Consider the following 19630-nt stretch of genomic DNA (forward strand, 5'->3'; position numbering starts at 1 on the left):
GAAATAATGATGTTGTTTAGACGTTTTAAAGACCAGTGGTCAGCTCATACCAACTCCTGTTGAAGGGTGGGGGAAGCAAATAATACAGGTGCATATTCAAAAGATGAAGTAATTTTAGGACATGCATAATAATACAGACTACCATTAATTTATGTAAATCCCCATCTGATGGGCTTTAGTCAGGTGCTCGTATGACTCGGGAAGTTTTCCCACCACATTTTAATGCATAACCAACTATGTTTCAGGATCTCTTGTGTTCATTATCATTAATCCAGTGGTTACCCCCAGCATCCCTACTGGTAACCTGGTTTTGACCTTCTGACTTTAATTACAGGACTGTAATCTTGGTTCTGCAACTGAATTTCCGTTATGACCCAACTCACGAGCGCCACTGGCTGAAGTGGGGCTGTGGCCCTGGTTTTGGGTAACTCTTCAGGGTATAGGCAGTTACAGGGGGCTGGAAGGAGAGGGCTTGGCTTTGCAAGTCTGGTTGGTTAGAAACTAGAACGAAATTCCAGTGACTACAGAGGTGATCTCTGCTTCCATCAAAGCCCTCCCTTGGGGCATCTCTCTGGTTTGCATGAGGGGACAGAGGTGTGTGTGGATGTCCCTCCCCAGCACAAGCCTGGTGAGCAGGCTGTAGGAGTGAGGAGAGGGCTTGGCCATTACTGTACGCCTCGATGAACTCTAATACAAATCAGTGCGTGCGAGAGAAAGAGACGTGGACTAATGAGAATGCCTGCCTGTTTTCTTTTGGGGAAACAAAAAGCTGACTTGCAGCTTGCTGACATTTCTATAGTCACGTTGCATTGGCAGGACAGGCAGCACCAGTAGTTCTTTTGGAAAGGCAGGACAAGGGGATCGAATGTGTTGTCCCCATCCCGGTCCCCCCACCCTTCCCCACCATGTGAAAGGAGCTCTTTGAGTGCAAGATGAGAGCGAGTCAGTGTGGCTCTGCAGGGGGATATAAAGCCAGCTTTGTAGCAGCCCTCTCTAGGCTTTCAGTGCCCTAGACCGTGCAGCGCAACCTCCGGCTGCTGCAGCCCTCCTTACCTGAGCAGCGCCAGGTCCTTCGCGCTTCGGCACACACACTTCATTGCTGTAGCGACAGTAGTCTGTAACCTGCTGCTTTGCTGCTTCACTCGCTGTTCTGCTTTAGTAAATTACCCTCGCAGGCCGTGGGAATGAGTGAGCCCGCTGCTGCTGTAGACCCTTGCAGGGTTTGTTTGTGATGCTTTGGTAGACATACAGTTGTGTTCCCCCCAGACACACGCACACATGCGCAAGTTAAGAAGCAAACTGCATTTGTCAGATCTCTGGCAAGTTCAGACATGCCTTAAAGTGTGTATAATAAGAATAAATGAAGTGCTCACTCTCTTACTTTTCCCCTCTGTGACCCACTTTTTGCAGACAAAGTTGGTAAGCCAGCTAGGGCACTCCTTGGTAAAGGAGAAAAATCTCCACTTGTTCTTCCTTGCAGTAAAATAATTCTCTTAAAATAACTCTTGCTGCTGCTCGGCTGCAGGATTTGATCTCTTAAATGCATGACGAAGTAAGTGTTTCTGTGTTATCTAGTATTTCAGTTAAAAAGACAACTTGCCACCTCTGCTGTGAAATCAGTTTTAAAAAGTGCCTCTAAATTCTGCCTGCTTTCTTAAAGAAAAAACAGTAACCACCTGGTTCTTCTTTATCTAGCAAAATCAGCGTCTTCACTAGTTTGTCAGGGAGTATTCTAGAAGAGAAATTACTTCCTGCCTGTATTGCTAACAAGCATATCTCTGTCACCAAACTCTTTTACGTACCCAAAAGCACTGATGTCTGCCAGAAATCTTTTGAAGATTCCTGGAAGAATCTAATCATCTTCACATGGCTAGTTTGCTAGGACTGGTAGAACTGGTTGTACAGTGCTGTGGGAGCAAATGGACTGGTTCTCAGGGATGTAGGACTCTGCTGGAACTTTGGCTGCTGATCTGAAGCATGTGTTAGCAGATGGAGACCCAGGCTGTATTATCTGAAGAGTGCTCCCTTGTGACCTCGGTCTGTTTCTGTGACTTAATATACATTTCTGTTTCTTCAAATGTGGATTTCTTCACCTTCAAATACAATAAAATTAGAAGCTCTCCAGTATGAAATACACAGACATACTCTGAGGTGTAGCGATCAACAGGACCTCTTTATGTGTTTCTCCTAGAGCCATTCTGTTTGGACGTGGAATGTATTTGGCCAACAATGCATATTTCATCCGCTGTGCCTTTTGCAGAGCTCAAAGATCAGAAGGCATTTAGCAGAAGAGATTGACACCACTCTGTTTTACATGTGGGGAAATGGAGGCAGAGAGACCTTGTGCAAGGTGCCAGGAACAGACCCCAGTTCTGCTCCAGGGCTTAATCCCTGTGAATCCTGCTGGAATAGGCATTCTCTGCAAAAAAAGACTCAAGTCTTTATCAAAGGACACCTTGTGTTTGGGGTGTGGAGTTCTTGTCTATAAACATATTTACCGGATCATTTCCCCTTTTGTTTCCTAGATGTCGCCATGCTGCCATAGCGAGGTACTTTGGTGATGGCACTCCACCTTGTAACAAATGCTGCGATTACTGCAAGAACCCGGGGGCAGTGAAGAGGCAACTGGAGTCACTGGAGCGCTGCAGCAACAGCTGGGGCAAAACCTGCATTGGGCCCACAGGTTCCTCCTGGGATAGCTATGACCCAGAGCTGTATGAAGGCGGGAGAAGAGGTTGCAGAGGTTTTAGCAGGTCTGTATTAGTAGCTTGAATTCAGCCCATAGAAGCTACCAGAGAGAAGAGAGCATCTCCCTGCTGCAGGCCCAGCCACTCTATCTTCAGCACGTGTGGTGGTATTTTCCTGTAACTTCTGGCAGCAGGAGCTGGAATTTCATTTTCCACACATTTTGGCAGCCTTGATCACATTCATGTCTCAAAGAGCCAAAAGCTGTTTCGACTGACCTAAGAATTGCCCTGCAGAATGTAGCTGGTTCAATAAACTAGCCTGAAGTTTTTTGGAAGCAGTAAGCGGGGCTCAGCCTGTTCACAGTCACAAGGGTCAAAAATGTTTAAATTGAGACCAAGTGACAGCACAGTATGACATTGTCCACAGATCATTCCTGCGTTAGCGTGGCTGTCTGTGGGCCAACAGGCTGGGGGGCCACTGACAGGACTTAGTCATCACAGAGGATGTAATGGAGTGCCAGTGTCAGCTGCTGCTGCAGATTGCTAAAGTTTAGTGTTTCCCTATCGGGCTGACAGCAAAAGGAAGATGTGCAGTGGGAAACATGATTAATTCTGTACGACGCCTAGCAGTGTGGAGATGGCAACTTCTCTTCTTCCTTGTCCTCTGGCTGAGCTGTAGCAACCGTGCAGCTCTGTCTGGGCGCAGGTTTCGCGCTCTGCCCTGCCCGTGAAGCTGTCAGGATGCACAGAGCTGTCGGCTGGCCTAGCCCTCTGCTTTACCTTAAACAGCTTGAGACTGGAAGCTTTGCTCTGCAGGCAAGTCCAGCCGAGTCAGGAAACTGGCGTCCTTGTGACCTCAGCCCGTGTTTGATCTCAGGACCTGAAAAGACGCGGCCAATGCTGATGTACAGCACACTGCCACTTGATTTATTGAACCTGACTGGATTGTAGCTTTGGCTTGGACATTGTCATGGTCAACAGCCTTAAAGCTCTGATTTGTAATACCTGTCAGTTTGGGCTGTGGCAGCTGTGGAAGGCACTAAGCTCTTGGGCTACATCTGGCAAGAATCAGCTGCTGCCTGTCAGCGTGTTAGTGATGGGGTTTTCATTTAATACAACAGTGTCTGAGGAACGGACGCTTTGTCCTTTCTGCTGTCTCTGCTCCAGTAGTACCCAGCAGCAGTGACTGACAGATGGGGTACCTGATGTAAGGCAGTGAGTCCTCAGTCTCATGGGAGAATCAGGCAGAGCTCCTGAAATGGAGCCCTCTGTTCTCTGAGCACTACTTATGTGCTACTAGTTCATGCTGCTGTTTAGTAGTTCATGGGATTAACAAATCCCGTGAATTTTTGGACGACACCCACTACTGTTCCGGTTGAGGGATGGTAGTGAAACTAAAAGCTGAGAATTGTTCAGAAAGGATGTGAAATACATCATCTTTGTAAATACTGGGAGAACCTAGGCTCTCCAAAGCTTGTCCCCCCGTTAATGCTGCAGCTACAGAATTGTTTGTTCCTCTTGTTTTCCCGCCTTCTCCAGGTATGATGAAGAAAGCAGTGGGAATGGGGATGAAGCAGATGAAGAGAATCGGAAACGGGAATGGAACAACTTCTACAGAAAGCAGATGAGTCTGCGCAAGGTGAGTTGGTGTCCCTTTGCGAGACATTCACAGATTGCTGTGTGCTTGCCTTACAGACATAAAGGCTTCCTGGCATTAGTGGAAGTAAATTATTGCATCTTGCTGTTGCTCGTTCTGTTTCTTACTTCTTGCACCTCTGCTTTTGCTGTTTTCTCCATATTCTGGGCCAGTCCTATAATATGAAGAAACGCTAATCAAGAGGATCCTGTTGTCTTTAATACCTCTGATATTAATAAAACCAGATTTCCCCATTCAGCTTCTCTTGCATATCCCTATAGCAAAGTGAACTTTGGACTTTGATTCTCATTCTTTGTCTCGTTACCTGTATTTTGGTGCCTTTTCAGTACCTTTGTAACTTCAGCATTAATTTTCCTTGGAGCAGGGGTATAAAATGCGTCTTTTATGCTTCTAGACCAGCATGTGTGTTGCAGGAATGGAAATGTCTGACTGATCTTTGTTTTATTCCAGGGCAAAGAACCAGAAAAGGAAGATTTTGTTCCTCCAAGTAAATATCTCCTTTGATTTATAGTGGGTTTTCTTTGGGAGAAAAAAGTCTTGCATTTTGCAGCTGCATGTAATTTATGTAGCATCAACACTGGAGGTGTCAGTCCCTAGGCGCAGAGGTTAGACTTTTGGCTGTGAAGGCTTTGCTGGAGGAGATGGATCAGAGCTTAGCTTTGGTTGGGGTGAAGATATGGAATGCACCTTTCTGAACAGCTTGTCCAAATAAGCAAAAGAGAAGGAAAACTCTGTCTAACCTGACTTTGTAAGCTGCTTCTGCGGTGCTTAGGCAGCAGTATTCAATTGGGCCGTAAGGAAACTGCTGAAAAACTTTGCCATTTGTAACTGTACTAACTGGGGCCCTGTCTAGCAACATAGTTCTTACGCTGTTGTAAAAGAACACCTGGTAGGTCATGTTACTCTGTTCAGCCTCTTCTCTTTTTTTGGTTGGTATTGTGGGGAGGGGAAAAGAGTTGAGTTTTCAAAGAGCCGGGATTCCTTGAAAAAGGGTTTCCTGAGGGAGGGAGGTTTTGGAAAGCTGTTAGCCATGAAGTGGCAAAGTAGATGTTCTCATCCAGAAAGAAAAATCTCACTGTGGCTTCTGCCTACTCTTTTGGAGTTTAATTTCTCCGGGTTAAAGGGTGACTGCAGTGGTGCTGGGGGTTGACTGTGCAGGGAGGAGCATGCCGAGCAGTACTGGACTGGCAACCCTGCCAGTGACAGTTGGGATGTTTCCAGGAGCCCCAGCCCTGCTATGACGCCTTTTCCAAATAAATGCCTCTTTTGTGGTAGGTGCAGACTGTCCCTTGAAGGATGCCTTCAGCAGGAGAATCTCTAAGCTCACCGTGAAGGTAGGAGAGGCTGGTTAACCATCAATCTTGTTGACTTGCAAAGAACAACAAAGATTCTGCCTGCCCTGTTCTTACTCCTTCAGGGATGGAAGTCCAAGGGGCACTGTGACCTCTGTAGAGCATTCTGTATCCCATGTTTCCTAGGGACGGGAACACTGCTTGAAGATGCTGGAAGAAGCTTTGAGCACCAATCAAAAGGTTCCAGCAGGAGGAGGAAAAGGGTATGAGATGAGAGAAAAGGGGTAACATACCGAGTCCCTTAACACAGGGCCTAAGCTTCCCTGAGCAGCGTTACCACTCTCATTACCTTTTTAAGTTATCTGGCCCGAGGATGTGGTTTTGCTTAACCGCATCCTTCTCGTAGTGATGTTCAGGATCAGATAATGAGGATTCCTGTCTCGATTCTGCTAAATCAGCTGGATGGTAGGAGTCGCAATTCTTCCCTGTCCCACGAGATGGGGATAGTGTACTTCTCAAACTGGGCAAGCGGACACTGAGACTTCGTTTTAAAACTTTGTTTTCAACACCCTTTCCATTCTCCAGCAATTCCTTGCTGCATCCCTTGGGACTTCCTTGGAAGTTATCACTTCTTCTCGCACCGGAGGGAGGGAATTTTGTACTTTGTGAGAGATGCTTAAGCATTAGTGTTCCCTTTGCAGATCTAGAAGTGTGTCTTGCCAGAAATCACCCTAGCCTGTGTTACAGGTCAGACCCTCACGCCTGTGCTGTGGAACTGGAGTATGAAGCTTTCCGAACCAGTAAAATGGCCAACTCCTACAAGGCAACTGTGCTAAAGAAGGTAGGGCCATGCGTCTGCTGCTGTTCCCCTGAACGCGGTGTGGCCTCAGCTTAAGGGCAAACAGGGTAAAGTTTGTGTGGGAAAGATGAAGGAGAAGCTCTGCTTTGCCTTGGATGTCTTCCAAATCTTTCGTCTTGATTTTGTTTCCTGGAGGGCTCAGAATCACGTTGGTTTCACATCTTTGTTGGCTTTACAGGCTCCGGAAACCTACATAGCAGTGCAAGCTTATCCAGTTATCTTCTAGTCTAGCAATGAAGGGAATTGGGAGTTCCTCAGACTGTTGCTGACAATGGAGAAGCCTTGGTTTAGGTTAGCTGATTGCCATAAGTCTCTCTGAAGATGTTTCTGTTCTTGAGATAGGTGTCTCTCCAGGGGAGGCATTTATTTTGCCTCTATGGCTTTTAGTACGTACAAAGGCAGGAATGCATCAAGATCTCTGGCCACTAGAGACTCTTTCTGTTCTCTTTTCAGGTAGCAGAAATCAACAAAGCCTCAAAACAAGGAGAGTTGTTCTCATTCTTTGGGTCTGGAACTGGTGGCAATAGCAGCTTGGAAACAAAATCTGGGCCTCCAGCAGAAGAGGATTTCCTCCCTGCGTCCCAGGTTTACTCGGTGAGTAGGTACAGATGGGATAGACAAGGAGGGAATGGTGCGCTTTGTCTGTCTGCTTTTTTATAATTTTATTTTAGGTTCCTTCTGTGGCCATAGCTGTATATTTCTATTGTAGTCGCTTTTCCTGTCTGTTGTTTGTTTCTGGAGTGAGATCAACTAGTCATGCTGGTTCCTGTTAGTGATTATAATTTGTGTGCAGGCCATAAGTTAAGTAAGTTTTTCTCATTTTGCTCTAACCAGGGATGCTGTCTGTTTTCTTACTGCAGGCCTATGACTTTAACCTAATCCATTTCTCTGATGTCTCGGTTAATGATTATGATGATAAGTCACATTTAGAACCTTCCCCAGCTTATGGCTGTACACACTGGTGTATTGTGTACAGAAACTGAGCTCCTTTCAGGGTTCTGCACACAGGGTTTCCTTAATGCTTTTACATCCAAAGTTTCTTCTTCCTTTCTCCCTAGTTCAAACCAAAGCGTGTGGGAGCAGGATTTCCAAAGAAATCCAGCTTGTTCCAGACAGCTTCAGAACTGCTGAAGGTCCAGGAGGGGACTGATGCAAACCCTGTCAAAAAAGAAGGAGATTGTGCAAGTCGGCAAGACAACAGCAACTGGAGTCTGGAACTGGACACCAGAAATGCTGTTCTCCAGAAGAAAGAAATAGCAACCAAAGCAATGTGTGAGAGTGCTGGGGCAGAAGTGCTCCTTCCTGAAAAGAAAGGACAGCAACCCAGTCCGGACACAGACACAAAAGCTGCCCTTGGGGAGGGCCCTGCAAAGAAGTCCAAACCTAGCAAGAAGCAGCAAATGCTCGCAGAAGCAGCTAAAAAAGAATCACAGGATATTTCCAAATTCTTCTCCCTCCCCAAAGGTGGGTCTAAAGCCAAAAGTTGCAGCTCAGCAAAGGAAGATGGTTGTTCTGCAAGCACACTACCTCAGGTTTCTTCTCAAAGCGTGTGTCAAGAGAAACCAACACCTCAGGAAAACAAAGATGTCTTTGGAGGAGATGTGATTGGACAGTCCCAGGGAGAGAATGAAGAACTGGGAGAGACAGAACTAACACTGACTGAGAGAGAGGAGGATTTTGAGACCCAGCGGGCTGCTGAATCTGAACTCCTTCAAGAGGAAATTGATGTAAAATCCAGGTAAAATCTCTATCTCTCTGCTCCCTGTGTTACCCTGTTAATGAGCTGCAGAGTCGCACCAGCCTTGTCCGGGAATCCGTATTAGATTTCTAGGCTGGTGAGGCAGACTCGGGCTTTACCACATTGAGTCTCATGGCCACTGACAGTATCTTCGCTGTAGAACGATTAAGAGTGGCCTTCTCTCTGCTCTTCCCACTAGTTTTGCCGAAAATGTCACAGAAACGGAGCTAACTGTTGCTGGGGAAGGCGAGTGTGGGAAGCGACCAGGACCAGATGAGGTAAGACTTCAGTGGATGCTAATTTCCTCTATTCTGCTCGTCTTGTGCCGCGTTTCTCTCTGGTCTGAACTACACCCTGACGGTGTTATTTATCTGGGGAGGGCCCAGCTGCCGTTGCAGCAGAGAGGAGAACCGCAGCTGCATTGCACTGCTGGTGTCCGCCTGCCGCCCACTGGGCCAGCGCCAGCAGCTCCGGCTGCAGCGGAAAGCTTCCCCTCCGCGCTGCTTTGTTTCCTCTTCTCTGCAACACGTGTGACCGTACCCTTGCTGATGACCTGCCTGGAATGAGTCTCTCCACCCCCTGCAGATCTGTAACTACCTATAATTAGCAAGTTGCTTTCTCAGGCCAAGGGAGCAACCCCAGCCCAGTGACACACAGGAGCACTCAGAAAGAGCCGTGCTCACAGCCTTCCTTGCCATTCGGTCTCTGTTTCTGCATTTGGCATCTGAGACTGCTGGTAACTGCCTCTACTGAACAGTGTAGTCTCCTTGTTCTCTCAAATTGCACAGGAGTGTGGCACTCCTCAAGTGGTTGGCTCTTCCCAAGGGGCGTATTCTCAGCAGATATCCTGGGAAATCTTTTCCTGTCAGCTTTTCCTGTATAGGACGGGGTCTAGCAATTAGCTGCCCCAATAAGAGCACGGGGTAATTCTCAGTGGGGTAGTCTTAAAGGGTTTTCCTCAAAGTGCCTTTGTGTGAGAAATAGTGTATTATATCTGCACAGTAAAACGGGTTACGTGGATTCCTGCAAGGTATTCGCTCCAGGGAGAGCCTGCAGGATGCTGCGAAGATTCATGTTCTCAGAAGGGGGTGGCTGCTTGGAAGTGTCACGCTGCCACAGGAATTGGTGGGTTTGGTTTTCTTCTGTCCCATCTCCAGGATATGGAAAGTCCCGCAGCAAAGCGGCTACGGACAGTGGCAAAATCTTCCATTCTGTCTCAGCCAGACAGCAAAAGTGTTGGTCCAACAAAGAAGAAGGTGACTTTTGATCCGAACTTATCGGAGTGCAATAAGGAAGGAACCAGCAAGACTGTGCAGCCAGTGACCAAAGGCGTGTCCCTCAAAGAGACAGCAGACATCGTTGTCAAATATTTGACCCCATTCTACAAGGGTGGCAAATTTGCTTCCAAGGTAGGGCACAGCTCAAGACCCTCTTTAGCAGAAGGAGACTGCGTCTCCCTGGTGATCCGGGGATGGGAGAAGGGGAAGATCATCTGGATACATTTAATTTCCAAGTCACGGCTTGGTACGTGCTGTTTCAGTGACCCTCGGTGCAGCGACTCGCCTCTCCCCAGAAAGGGTTTGTGTGTGGTGGAGAGTGGTACCGTGTTGGTTCCTTGCTTGTTTGTGATTGTTCGTTTTTTCACCATAAACTCCAGCATGTTTTTAAGAACTCCCACCTGTGGAGTGGCAACAGATCAGGTTCAGTTCTGGTGTAGCCGATATGTTCCGCAAGGCAGCGTGTGTGTGCGTGTGCTTCTCCAGCACTGCCGGGTCAGGTGTATTTGCAGGTTTGCAACACTCCTGTAGTCTAAATCTATGGTGTGTGGTACAGCCAGCCTGCGCTAGGGCAAGACAAACGTGGAAACAGCCTGGTGAGGTAACCGATGTCTGCTTTCTGCTCTTTGTCTTCCCCAACCCTGCAGGATCTGTTTAAGGGCTTTGCTCGGCACCTGTCTCACTTACTGACCGAAGAGCAGAACCCTGCCCGCAAGACTGGTGAGTTGGCAGCTGGGGAGAGCGCCAGGGATCTTGGGTCCTGTCGCTGCTGAATGGATCGATGGCTTTAAAGGGGGCAGGTGTCTTAAGCGTCATCTCAAAGGTGGTGCTTCCTCTCTTGCAGTGAAGGAGGAAGCACAGAGACTCATCAAAGAGTTTTTCAAAACAAGGGTCAGGTGTGAGAGTGAGAGAGACTGGCAGGAGCGGCAGAGCTCAGAGAGCTGATCCCGGCGTCGTGTTGGCCGTCTTCCTTCCTCCAGCAGTGAGACCAAGGGATCCTGAAGAACTCAGCCAGGGAGAGGTTTGTGGAACTGCAGAAGCGAGCTCTCTTTTCCCACTGCAGTTTTGCTCACTTCTGTCATTAGTGGCGCATACTTCCAGGACACCAGTTTCTGTGAACTTACGGAGTTTCTCCCATAACTGGGGCACCGAAGCCCTCTGGTACCTCTTGCCAAGAGGTGTGACGGCTGCATCTGCTGCGTGGGTTAGGGGCTGCTGCTTCAGGCGATCTGCAGCACCTCCAGCCTCTGCTCCCGGCAGCAGTCGGGGAGGGGCTCAGACTTCCCCACTGGGACTCTGCTTTGGGACGGCACCTTGCTTCCTAGATGGCTCCTCCCCTTGCTCCCCCGTCTCTTAGTTTTTATTTCAGTGTTACCAATAGAAGCCTTATGCTACAAGTTCACATGCTTTGCTCAGGGCTGCCAATGACAAACTTGATGGTTGAGTTCCTGGATGGAATGTTTTCCCTTGAAGGGCAGGAGGGGAGCGTTTTGGTTTTACCATGCGGGCAGTGCCTACTTTCTGAAGGTGGAGAAACTCAGACGCTTTTTCTTTTAATGTGAACTTTTTTTTTTAACTTTGTCTAGTTCTGCCTGCCCTTTAACTTAGGCGGTGATGCTTTTTCAGTATTAATCTCTCCAATAGTGGCACCGAGGTTGCCAACACTTTTCCAGCATTTGCTTGTAACCCCTAAAGCCATATCTGCTTCCTGTGCCTCGCCCACAGTCTGCAATAGGAGGGCAACGCTGCTGTTACAGCTGGTTAAGGTACTGCTGTGGCCCTCAGATTGCCGCTGTGGTGCCTCTGCTGCTATATTTATGTAAGGACCTGAACCCTGGGGTATCAGCGGGCTTGAAATAACCCAGCTCCCTGGAAGGAGTCCTTTGTGGTGGGTTTCTGTTGGGTTCTGCCTTTGTTCCATGCCATGGAGGCTGGTGGCCTCAGGCACTGCCGCTGCTAGAGGAATCTGCAGCCTGAGAGGCCATCAAACAGGCTTTTGGATCACTGTACTCAACAGATGTATTTTTTTTTTTTTAAATGTACTGAAGAGTATGTGCGGAACTGACAATAAAACGATGTTGTAGCTGCTATGGCCTCTTCCTGGAAGCTTTTTCTTACCACTCAGTCATGCAAACTGGCCTTAGACACATTAAGACTCTGTCACTGGGAACACAGACATAAAAGCTCTTTTCTTATCTGGACAGCTAAGAAATGGAACCCTGGGATGGGGTGGATGGGAAGCATGGGCCAGCAGATGCCTCCGGCCCTTTAAGCTGCAGGCCTTCTCCAGGTGAAACCAGAAGGAGAACCTGGAAACACTTAACTCCAAAGTGACTTAGATCTTCAGCTTGCTCTGCTCACCGAAGGACAAAGGGCCCTACCAGAAGCCTTCTACGCAATAGAAGTCTTTTTCAGCTGTTGCTGGCTGGCTTCTGTTTTCCCTTCCCATTAAAACTCCTGTTCCATCAGCCTCTTCAGTGGGGTCACTGTCTGTCCAGAGCTCAGTGCTTCTGGAGTTCAGCTGCTGCCTGGGTGAACTCAGAAACACTTTGTTTACCTTGTAACTCAGGGGGCTCCCAAAAGGCTGGTGAGGGCACGGGGTTGTGTTTCCTCACACTGTAGGGCATGTCTAACCAGGTGAGTTCTGCATCTATGTAAGGCAGCAAAAGCTCAGCAAAAGAGAGGGGGAAGAAGGGTAAGTTAACCTCCAGCTATCATCATTATTCTTGTAAGAAAACTTCATGAAAGAAAGTCTGTCACGGTGCTGTGGTGCCTTACATAGCCTTGCAGTAGCACTGCTGAAGGGAGGAGGGGGTGGAACGTGTTTCTAGACTCCACAGGCTGCAGCAAACAGTACGTGAAGGGAAGTTCCTGACAGGGCAGATGCTGCAGTTACTGCCGGCATCAGCCGACCGGCAGGAAGCTGGCTGGGCATCACGGCTCGCACTGAGCACCCGCCGATCTGTCCCCTTCCCCGCCAGCAGTGACAACCTGTTCCGCAAGCTCTGCCAGCTGCCTGCAGGTCAGTCTTCTCGCGTTAGATGTAAACCAGTACCTGTCATGTCAGAGCTTCAAGCCATCTCTGCAGGATTATTTTATTGCAGTCTCCTAAAATGCAGATACTTTTCAGTTCGGTGGGTAGCTGTAGCACTAAAAATAAATTAGCATTTTTGTACAAGCCAGGATACTCTCCCCTGCTGTAATACAAGTTCCATTTAAATACGCTTCCTCCATGGGCATGGAGCCATCGTTTGTGTGACAGCTGCACGGACATGATTGACTTCTTTATAGTACAGGGAAACACATGCATATGATTATGTCAGTAAGAAATAAAAAATCAAGTTAACAGTGCACTTTCTTACCATTGCAGCTCAATCTGTACCCCAGCATGTGTTAACTATATTAACACTGATCTGCTTTGCAATTAAGATGCTTTCTACAAGCTCCTGCTTCATCGATCCTGCTATAGGGCCTCTTGCATAGCAATACAGAGAAGCAGCTCACCACGGAACACAGCAGCAGCCAGTGCAGTCATTTCGTAGCCTCAGCTGTGCACTGTCATACACGCATCCCCAGCAAGCATCAGTCTCCGCTTGTGTTAATCAAAAAAAGCAGAGAGGAGTCCCACACTGCATAGCCTAAAGCAGTCACTTGCACCTGTTCAGCTGCTCCGTGTTGGAACAGGCTGGGAAAAAGCCACGGTGTGGAAAGCGTGTCTGGTGGCGTTAGCCACGGCATGCGTTGGGTCATGGAATAGCACTGGGGGACTGAGGGGCAGGTCATGCAGGGGAGCGATCACGGGCCAGGCCAGCAGCACACACTGCGGTGGCAGTCTTACAGCAACTGCCTGACGTCAGGGGTGTCTTTCGGGAGAGTCCTCTCCAGAAGACGGGGCAGGGAGCACTGAACAAGCCCAAGGAAGGGAGGACAGCGCCATTTCACTTGGTCTTTCTCCTCCTCCCAGGCTCTAGTGCTGCAACTCTCTTCTATCCAGGATGACAACAATCGTGTGGTACATTTCTTTAGCCTGTCAAAACACAAATCCACATCAGTCATTCTCTGCCCCAGAAATGGCTGCTTCTCATCATTAAATATTCCCATAAATCGCTTTCCATAATTATTGGGTGCATGCTGGGACGAATCTGCACTTTGGGGCCCAGGAAATGCAGTGCTCTGGGACGAGAGAGCAGTAGCACTGTCTGTTAGCAGAGGCTCAGCTGGGTGGTTGAGGGCAATTTCTGAACTGCTGGGGGAACCTGTGGGTCCACGCTGGTCTCACCTGTGACAGTTCAAGCCACATGGCCTTGGGGCTGGCAGCCGAGCCGTAGTTCAGTTCTATGCCGGGAAGCCCACCGTCAGAGACAGGCTGCAGCGTTCGCATCTTCTGCAGCTCCTTCAACGGAATGACGCAGGAGACTGCCTGTATAAGGAGAAAAGCCACAAAACGCTTTCTGGTGCGGTCCTTGCAGATAAAGCCATCTGATTCTCACCAAGGAGGATTCACCTCAAGAGCCTGTTGAAAGTTGAGACAAGGCCTGGGACGCACGGCCGTGTGTACAGAACACGCGGCAGGCTCCTGCTGACAGCATGTCCCTAGAACTCCAGCAAGACTGGGCAAACGGGAATGCGACCTGCACTTCGCTTTACTGCTCACCATGATCACTGGACTGAGAAAAGAGCACACAGCAGTACTAACTGTTGTACTGCTCGTGTCACTTGCTTTGGGCTAGGGCTGTTGTTTGAGTGGCTGTGACGCAGGTAAATGCAGTCTCTTCCTGCACAAGTTCTAAAAGTCAAAGTTAATATCTGACAGACATCAGGGCTCCAGACTCTAGGGAGGAATTGTCTGGCATACCTGGGTGGTGCCATCCACCACAATGATCTCTTCTTTATTCACGCCAAAGAAACAGGGCACAGGGATTGTGTCATCGCTGACTCTCTTTACAAAGTAGATGTTGTAGCCAAAGAAAGGCAATTTCATCACATGCTCTGTAAGGAAGCAAAAGGTGGCTTTTCAGGCAGCAGCTTCCAGCCAGCGATCCACTGCACCAACCTAAGGTGGTCAAAAGCTGCAAGAGTTCCCAAGCTTTTCTACACGAAACAGTAAGATTGACAAGTTCTCCCTCCCCCGCCCCCGGCTCAATTCTCAGCAGTCTGAGCAGCCTGAATAGACGCCCTGGTTTTTTTTCTGACCAGCAAACAGACATGCAGCCAGAATATCAACTAAAACACAACTCGCACAGAGCTCTGAAAATCTACTGCAGATTTCTACAAAAGAGGTGGAACTTCTCCCATGACCACCATGCTGGAGAACAAGTGCCAATCTAGGGAATGCTATGTCATGGCCTACTCCAGGCTCCAAGGATCCTTGCCAAAATCATGAAGTGTCCCAAAAGCGCATTCGGAGCAGCTGCTGTCATGCTCAGGATAGATGAGGCAAGCAGATCTGGATGTCTCCTCACCTATGAACTGAATTTTTGCATCCAGTGGCTGGAGGGGCTGCTTGGTTCTCAGCAGCATGCCAACGTGGTCCTGCAGAGACTGGGGATTGATGGAGGACTGCAGGGTCTTTGGCGTGTACTCCTTCAGCTCCTCCCTGTGCCAACAAGCAGATACTAAGCCACCCCCTGCCCAGCTAAAATCAAAAAATCAGCCCAGGGGAATTAGGAGGAAGGAGAGGATGTGGCAACAGTTTTCAAGTACATGGCTGGGGGCAAGGGTGGAGGGAGAGAGGAAGGGCACAACAGGTCGTTTCTGAACTGGGTAATGTGGAAGGAAACACCAGACAGTGAGACCACCATTTTCCACAGAGAAGGTGGCTGTGCACCACTGACTAGTGCACTGGGAGAAATCCCACCTTTCTGGAGACAACTCTTCAAGCGAGGAGTGTAGCCTGGAAGTAAAGCCACAAGGCGTTTCTTTCGCAGGCAGCCTCAGCTGAACACCACCTTACTCTAACCCTGTCTTGCTCCTGTGTGACCGAAGTGCTACACAGAGCTCCCCATTCCCAGCAGGGTTGTGCCGTCACCCCCTGCTGCTGGTGCTGGAAGAGGAGCTGGTGGAGACATTACCTTGACTCTGAGTCAAAAGTCTGTAAGGCTACAGGAAGGAAGGAGCATGAAAATACAGCTCAGGGCTGCAGCACAGAACCTTTCCAGCACCAGGGACATTTTCATTCCCACTAGGCATCTCACTACAAATTTCAGGTGCTCAGGGTTGAAAACTCTGGGACTTGTGAGAAAGAACAAAGGAGCATTCGTCCCAGCTATAAACTCATGTGCTCCCTTGGGATTACAGACACATGGATGGCAGTCAAAAGAAATGCCCACGGCACCCTCATGACCCTCAGCTTAGGAGGAGTCAGAAAAGGAAATGTGGATCAGAGACAGTCAACATTAAGAATGTGAACAGGAGGTAAATTTTCTTGATTATGGGCAGAAGTCAGTCACTAAGTGATGTTAATTAGTAGCTTATGTTCTCTAGAACTGTCCATTCCTCAGTCATCCAGAGACGAATTCAGGCACCTACCCCTAACCCCTGTGGCACTGGCCATCAGAGATAGAGGCCCACCTGGAGACATACCTGGAGGGAACAGAGTTCTGCTGCTCTGTTTTGGCCCAGTGCTGGAGCACTGCCAAAACGCCCACCTCGATCTCCATTTCCTTACTGCGGCTCAGCAGTATCCTGCCGTTCAGGTAATCCCACTGCACCTGAGGGACAGCACAGCAAAGAGGCCTGTCTTACACCTGCCGGAGGGTGCAGGCAGGTCTGGGCAGTGCCAGGCTGCAGAGACCCACATCCCACCTTGCCGATAACACATCCGGCTCAGGCGGGTAACACAAAAGCAAAGGTTTTCTGGGCTTGGGAAGAGCATGCGGAACTGCAGAAACCACGTCTGGAACAGTACAGCTCATAGGCTAGGGCTCCAGGCGCACTGCCTTCCTTGCATTCCATAAATTCAGTTATTAGTCATTCCCAGAAACGGCATACAAAGCTGATTAGCCAAAGCCCTCCCGCTTCTTCAGCTCCCTTGGGACATGCCCTTTGCCCTTACACTTAACTCCACCCCTGCTAGGGAGCCCTCGCTAGGGAGGTTCCTGGTGGCACACACTGGCCTTGTTGCTTACCTGTCCATAATGGACATCAGTATAAATTTTATTCTCAAAGTGCAGAGGTGTCCTCCAGATGAGCCTGCGTAAAGTCACAGTGACCAACTTGTCCTCCAGCAGGTAATCATGAAGATACTCCTCCAATCTTATCGGCCTCACAGTTTTATCTACATGTTTATGCAGAGAGAGGGTGGTCACTCGGTGCCAAGACAGTGGGCTGAGCTCCATGGCCTGGGACAGGAGCCTTCCTGCACACCTCTGTGCCACCCTGCCCTGCCAACTCCAGGCATAAGCCATTCTACGGGACACAGACCCACACAGACAGACACATCTCTTTCAGAAACAAGCAACACAGCCCCCGAGAAGGCACAGTCCTTAACCCTAGTACAGAGGGAAACTGCTGAAGAGGAACATTCCCAGAGCCAGCAAGGGTGCGGGAACTACTTGGAACAGTAGCTGTGGTACTCCCTGTTGGAAAAACCACTTTAAGAACAAAGCTAGATGCTAGTCTCTACTTGCCGAGATTATGGCTGTTGCTCCTGCTGGCAAAAAGAACAAATTCCCAGATCTCTTCCTGTTCACCTGCCCCCATCTGCTCACAGATCTCCTGCAAGAGCTCCTTGGCCACCTGAAGCAAGGAAAGAAGCAAATAAATACCATGGCCAGGCAAGCCCGAAAGCATCCCAGAGCAGTTAGACATGCTGGGCCTGCTGGAGGGCAGCAGTATGGCTCTGGCCATCGCACAAAGCAGCAACCAAAAAGGATTTTATGATTCCATGATTCTGAGCTGGTGAGGCATCCCAGCATTGTGCAAGCCCTGCAGAGACACGCTGCTACAGGGATTCCTGGGAAGCGAGTGGGAAACTGTCACAGCGCTGTGGGAAGCACTGGCCAAGCCCAAAGTTTTGGCAGATGAGAGAGTTCCCTGGTGAGGCTCAGAGTCCAGATCAACAACAAAATTCAAAGCAGAAAACTCACCGTGAATGTCTTGATTCTAGTGAGGTATTCCATGCCTCCAGGCATCAGTATCACTAGCCGGCGAGCACTGTGCCCTTTCTGCAAAACAGTCTTTAGGCAGCAAGACATGCGAGATCCCATCAGCCCCACAATTTTCACTCCCTCTTCATCCCCATTCTCTGCCTTCCACTGCTTGCCCATCGTACCTGCCTCCTCCCTGCCCGTATCCCTGCCTACTCCATGGCATGGCACCTCCCAATCCCCTTGCAGACACACGCTTCATTTCCTTTCTTGGAACACTAACCGCCCCTGTAAAACACTGCACGTAGCACCTCCCGGCAAGCCCCTGCCCTCCCTCTCTTCCCAGTATCCCCACTTCTCTGCCCCTCAATACCAGAAATGCCTCTATCTCCACCGGGAAAGGAAGGTGGCGACGGCCCCCATACATGAAATTTTTCCGCAGGTTGCTCTGACAGATCTTGGCTATATCTGCCGGAGAAAGAAAAAGCTTCGTGTGCCGAGCCAAACAGAGGAATAAGCATTGTGTCCTGTGGTGCTGGGTCATCCTGGCTGTGTTGAATTTAACCCAAGGCTGCTGCTAGGAGAGCAAAAAGACTTGACCTCATCTCCCACTCTGCCAGGACACATCCAGATCATGAGAGGCCAGCCCCAGACAGCAGGAGTACAGGGGCATGACAGGGTGGGAGAACTAGAACCCTCTTCGCTGACAGGATTCCAACCCAAATACCTCAGAGCTGATGACCCTGGAAGATCACAGACTGCCTTTCCCCCAGGGTCTAGCTGTCAAACTGGGCCCAAGCCACAGGGCTAAGCTAAGCTTCTGAGACACAGTTCCACCTTGCCTGGGCAAAGATGCAATGGGAAATAACCTCTGCAAAGAGAAAGACTAGAGACACAAAGCTGACCGCTGACTCTTGCCTGCAGGCTCAGCTCCCTTGGTACCCCGGCTCATTTCTCCTGCCTAACAGCATAAGAGAGATTTTCCCACTGGACCCATGTCCCCACCTGGATCCTGTCTTCTTTCCTTGACTACTGGGCCCTAGTAACAAGGGGGCAGACGTTTATTTTACAGGACACAGAAACAGTCATACCCTGGTGGGTGCTAGATGGATCGCTGCCGGCTAGCTGCAGAAATTTGGTGGCATAGGGCATCAGGATGTTAGAAGGGAGGAAGTACCCAGTTAGCAGGTTTAGGAGCAACCAACCACGCAGCACGCTGTCCCTGTAGAACAGAAAGAACTGTGGGCACTTGCAATAAGATAATTCCTACACCAGGCAGCTCAAAGCGAGCCTCTGTCCTTTTGAACATCTATGGCAGGTGGCAGAAAATGAGGTGGCAGCACTTGGTCATAGGTTTCTTATGCTGAGGAAGGGATTGATTCAGTTATTCTAACAGCAAACAAAGAAAGGGAACAGTCAAAGCTACTCTGATGCCACTGCTGCTGTATCGCAGGGCAGCGTGGGGTCAAGCCAGTCCCTAACTGTTGTGTCAGTTCCCTTGGGCTGTGATGAGGAAATTGGGGCTCTGACCAGCACCACTACCAGGAGCTACCAGGAATGTTTACCACGGCCCAGATGTATCAGCAGCCAGAAATACAAAGACAAACGTCCATTGAAGTGAAAATGCCAAACCCAGTGACTGGCTTGATTTCCTGAGTGCTCAGCAACTGGTGTCCATGCAGTGAGGCAGAGGGTTCCCCCCAGGCTGTGCACGCACAGGATCGGAAGGTGCTGGTACTCACTGGCTCGGGTTGTGGGTGACCTGTTTGATGACCTGGCAGTAGACCTCATCATGGAAGCTCTCCTTCTCCTTGCACAGCTGCATTTGGAGAGAAGACAGCATCAGAGATGGGAAGAGAGCATCAGAGAGGCCTGAGGTCATCTCTGTGCCCTCTCTCTCCCAGCTCCAGAGCTCTGTCAATTTGGCTTAAAGTTTGGGTGTTGCAGCCCCTGGTCTCCAGTGTTATCTAGCCCAAAGAAGGAGAGGCTGGTTGTGCTCTCATCCAGGCAGTGATCCATTTACATGCAACCCC

The 19630-nt window shown here is 49.3% G+C and overlaps 2 protein-coding genes across 7 annotated transcripts in view; one reads left to right on the forward strand and one right to left on the reverse strand.

Annotated features, from left to right (window-relative positions):
• The window catches only part of RECQL5 (RecQ like helicase 5), a 39778-nt gene extending 28180 nt beyond the window's left edge, over positions 1–11598 (forward strand). For 4 of the 6 annotated variants that reach the window (XM_055794800.1, XM_055794801.1, XM_055794799.1 and 1 more), the window contains 12 exons: positions 2526–2753; positions 4227–4326; positions 4795–4831; positions 5620–5678; positions 5823–5899; positions 6384–6477; positions 6949–7089; positions 7554–8233; positions 8433–8511; positions 9391–9642; positions 10158–10230; positions 10355–11598. In XM_055794800.1, coding sequence (XP_055650775.1) covers positions 2526–2753; positions 4227–4326; positions 4795–4831; positions 5620–5678; positions 5823–5899; positions 6384–6477; positions 6949–7089; positions 7554–8233; positions 8433–8511; positions 9391–9642; positions 10158–10230; positions 10355–10455 — 1921 coding nt within the window. In that variant the 3' untranslated portion in view covers positions 10456–11598. Of the gene's footprint in view, positions 1–2525; positions 2754–4226; positions 4327–4794; positions 4832–5619; positions 5679–5822; positions 5900–6337; positions 6478–6948; positions 7090–7553; positions 8234–8432; positions 8512–9390; positions 9643–10157; positions 10231–10354 lie in introns of those variants that run through there. The other 2 variants (XM_055794803.1, XR_008745614.1) reach the window with 2 other exon arrangements.
• A 616-nt stretch (positions 11599–12214) lies between these two features.
• Positions 12215–19630, reverse strand: part of LOC101923439 (unconventional myosin-XVB) — a 28728-nt gene continuing 21312 nt past the window's right edge. Inside the window, exons 34-44 of the mRNA XM_027795723.2 lie at positions 19340–19416; positions 18689–18819; positions 17971–18065; positions 17598–17675; positions 17139–17247; positions 16638–16786; positions 16093–16220; positions 14973–15106; positions 14366–14499; positions 13790–13930; positions 12215–13537 (exon numbers count right to left, since the gene is read on the reverse strand). Coding sequence (XP_027651524.2) covers positions 13478–13537; positions 13790–13930; positions 14366–14499; positions 14973–15106; positions 16093–16220; positions 16638–16786; positions 17139–17247; positions 17598–17675; positions 17971–18065; positions 18689–18819; positions 19340–19416 — 1236 coding nt within the window. The 3' untranslated portion in view covers positions 12215–13477. The remainder of the gene's footprint in view (positions 13538–13789; positions 13931–14365; positions 14500–14972; positions 15107–16092; positions 16221–16637; positions 16787–17138; positions 17248–17597; positions 17676–17970; positions 18066–18688; positions 18820–19339; positions 19417–19630) is intronic.

This window comes from Falco peregrinus, chromosome 2 (assembly GCF_023634155.1).
Source record: "Falco peregrinus isolate bFalPer1 chromosome 2, bFalPer1.pri, whole genome shotgun sequence".
NCBI lineage: Eukaryota > Metazoa > Chordata > Aves > Falconiformes > Falconidae > Falco > Falco peregrinus.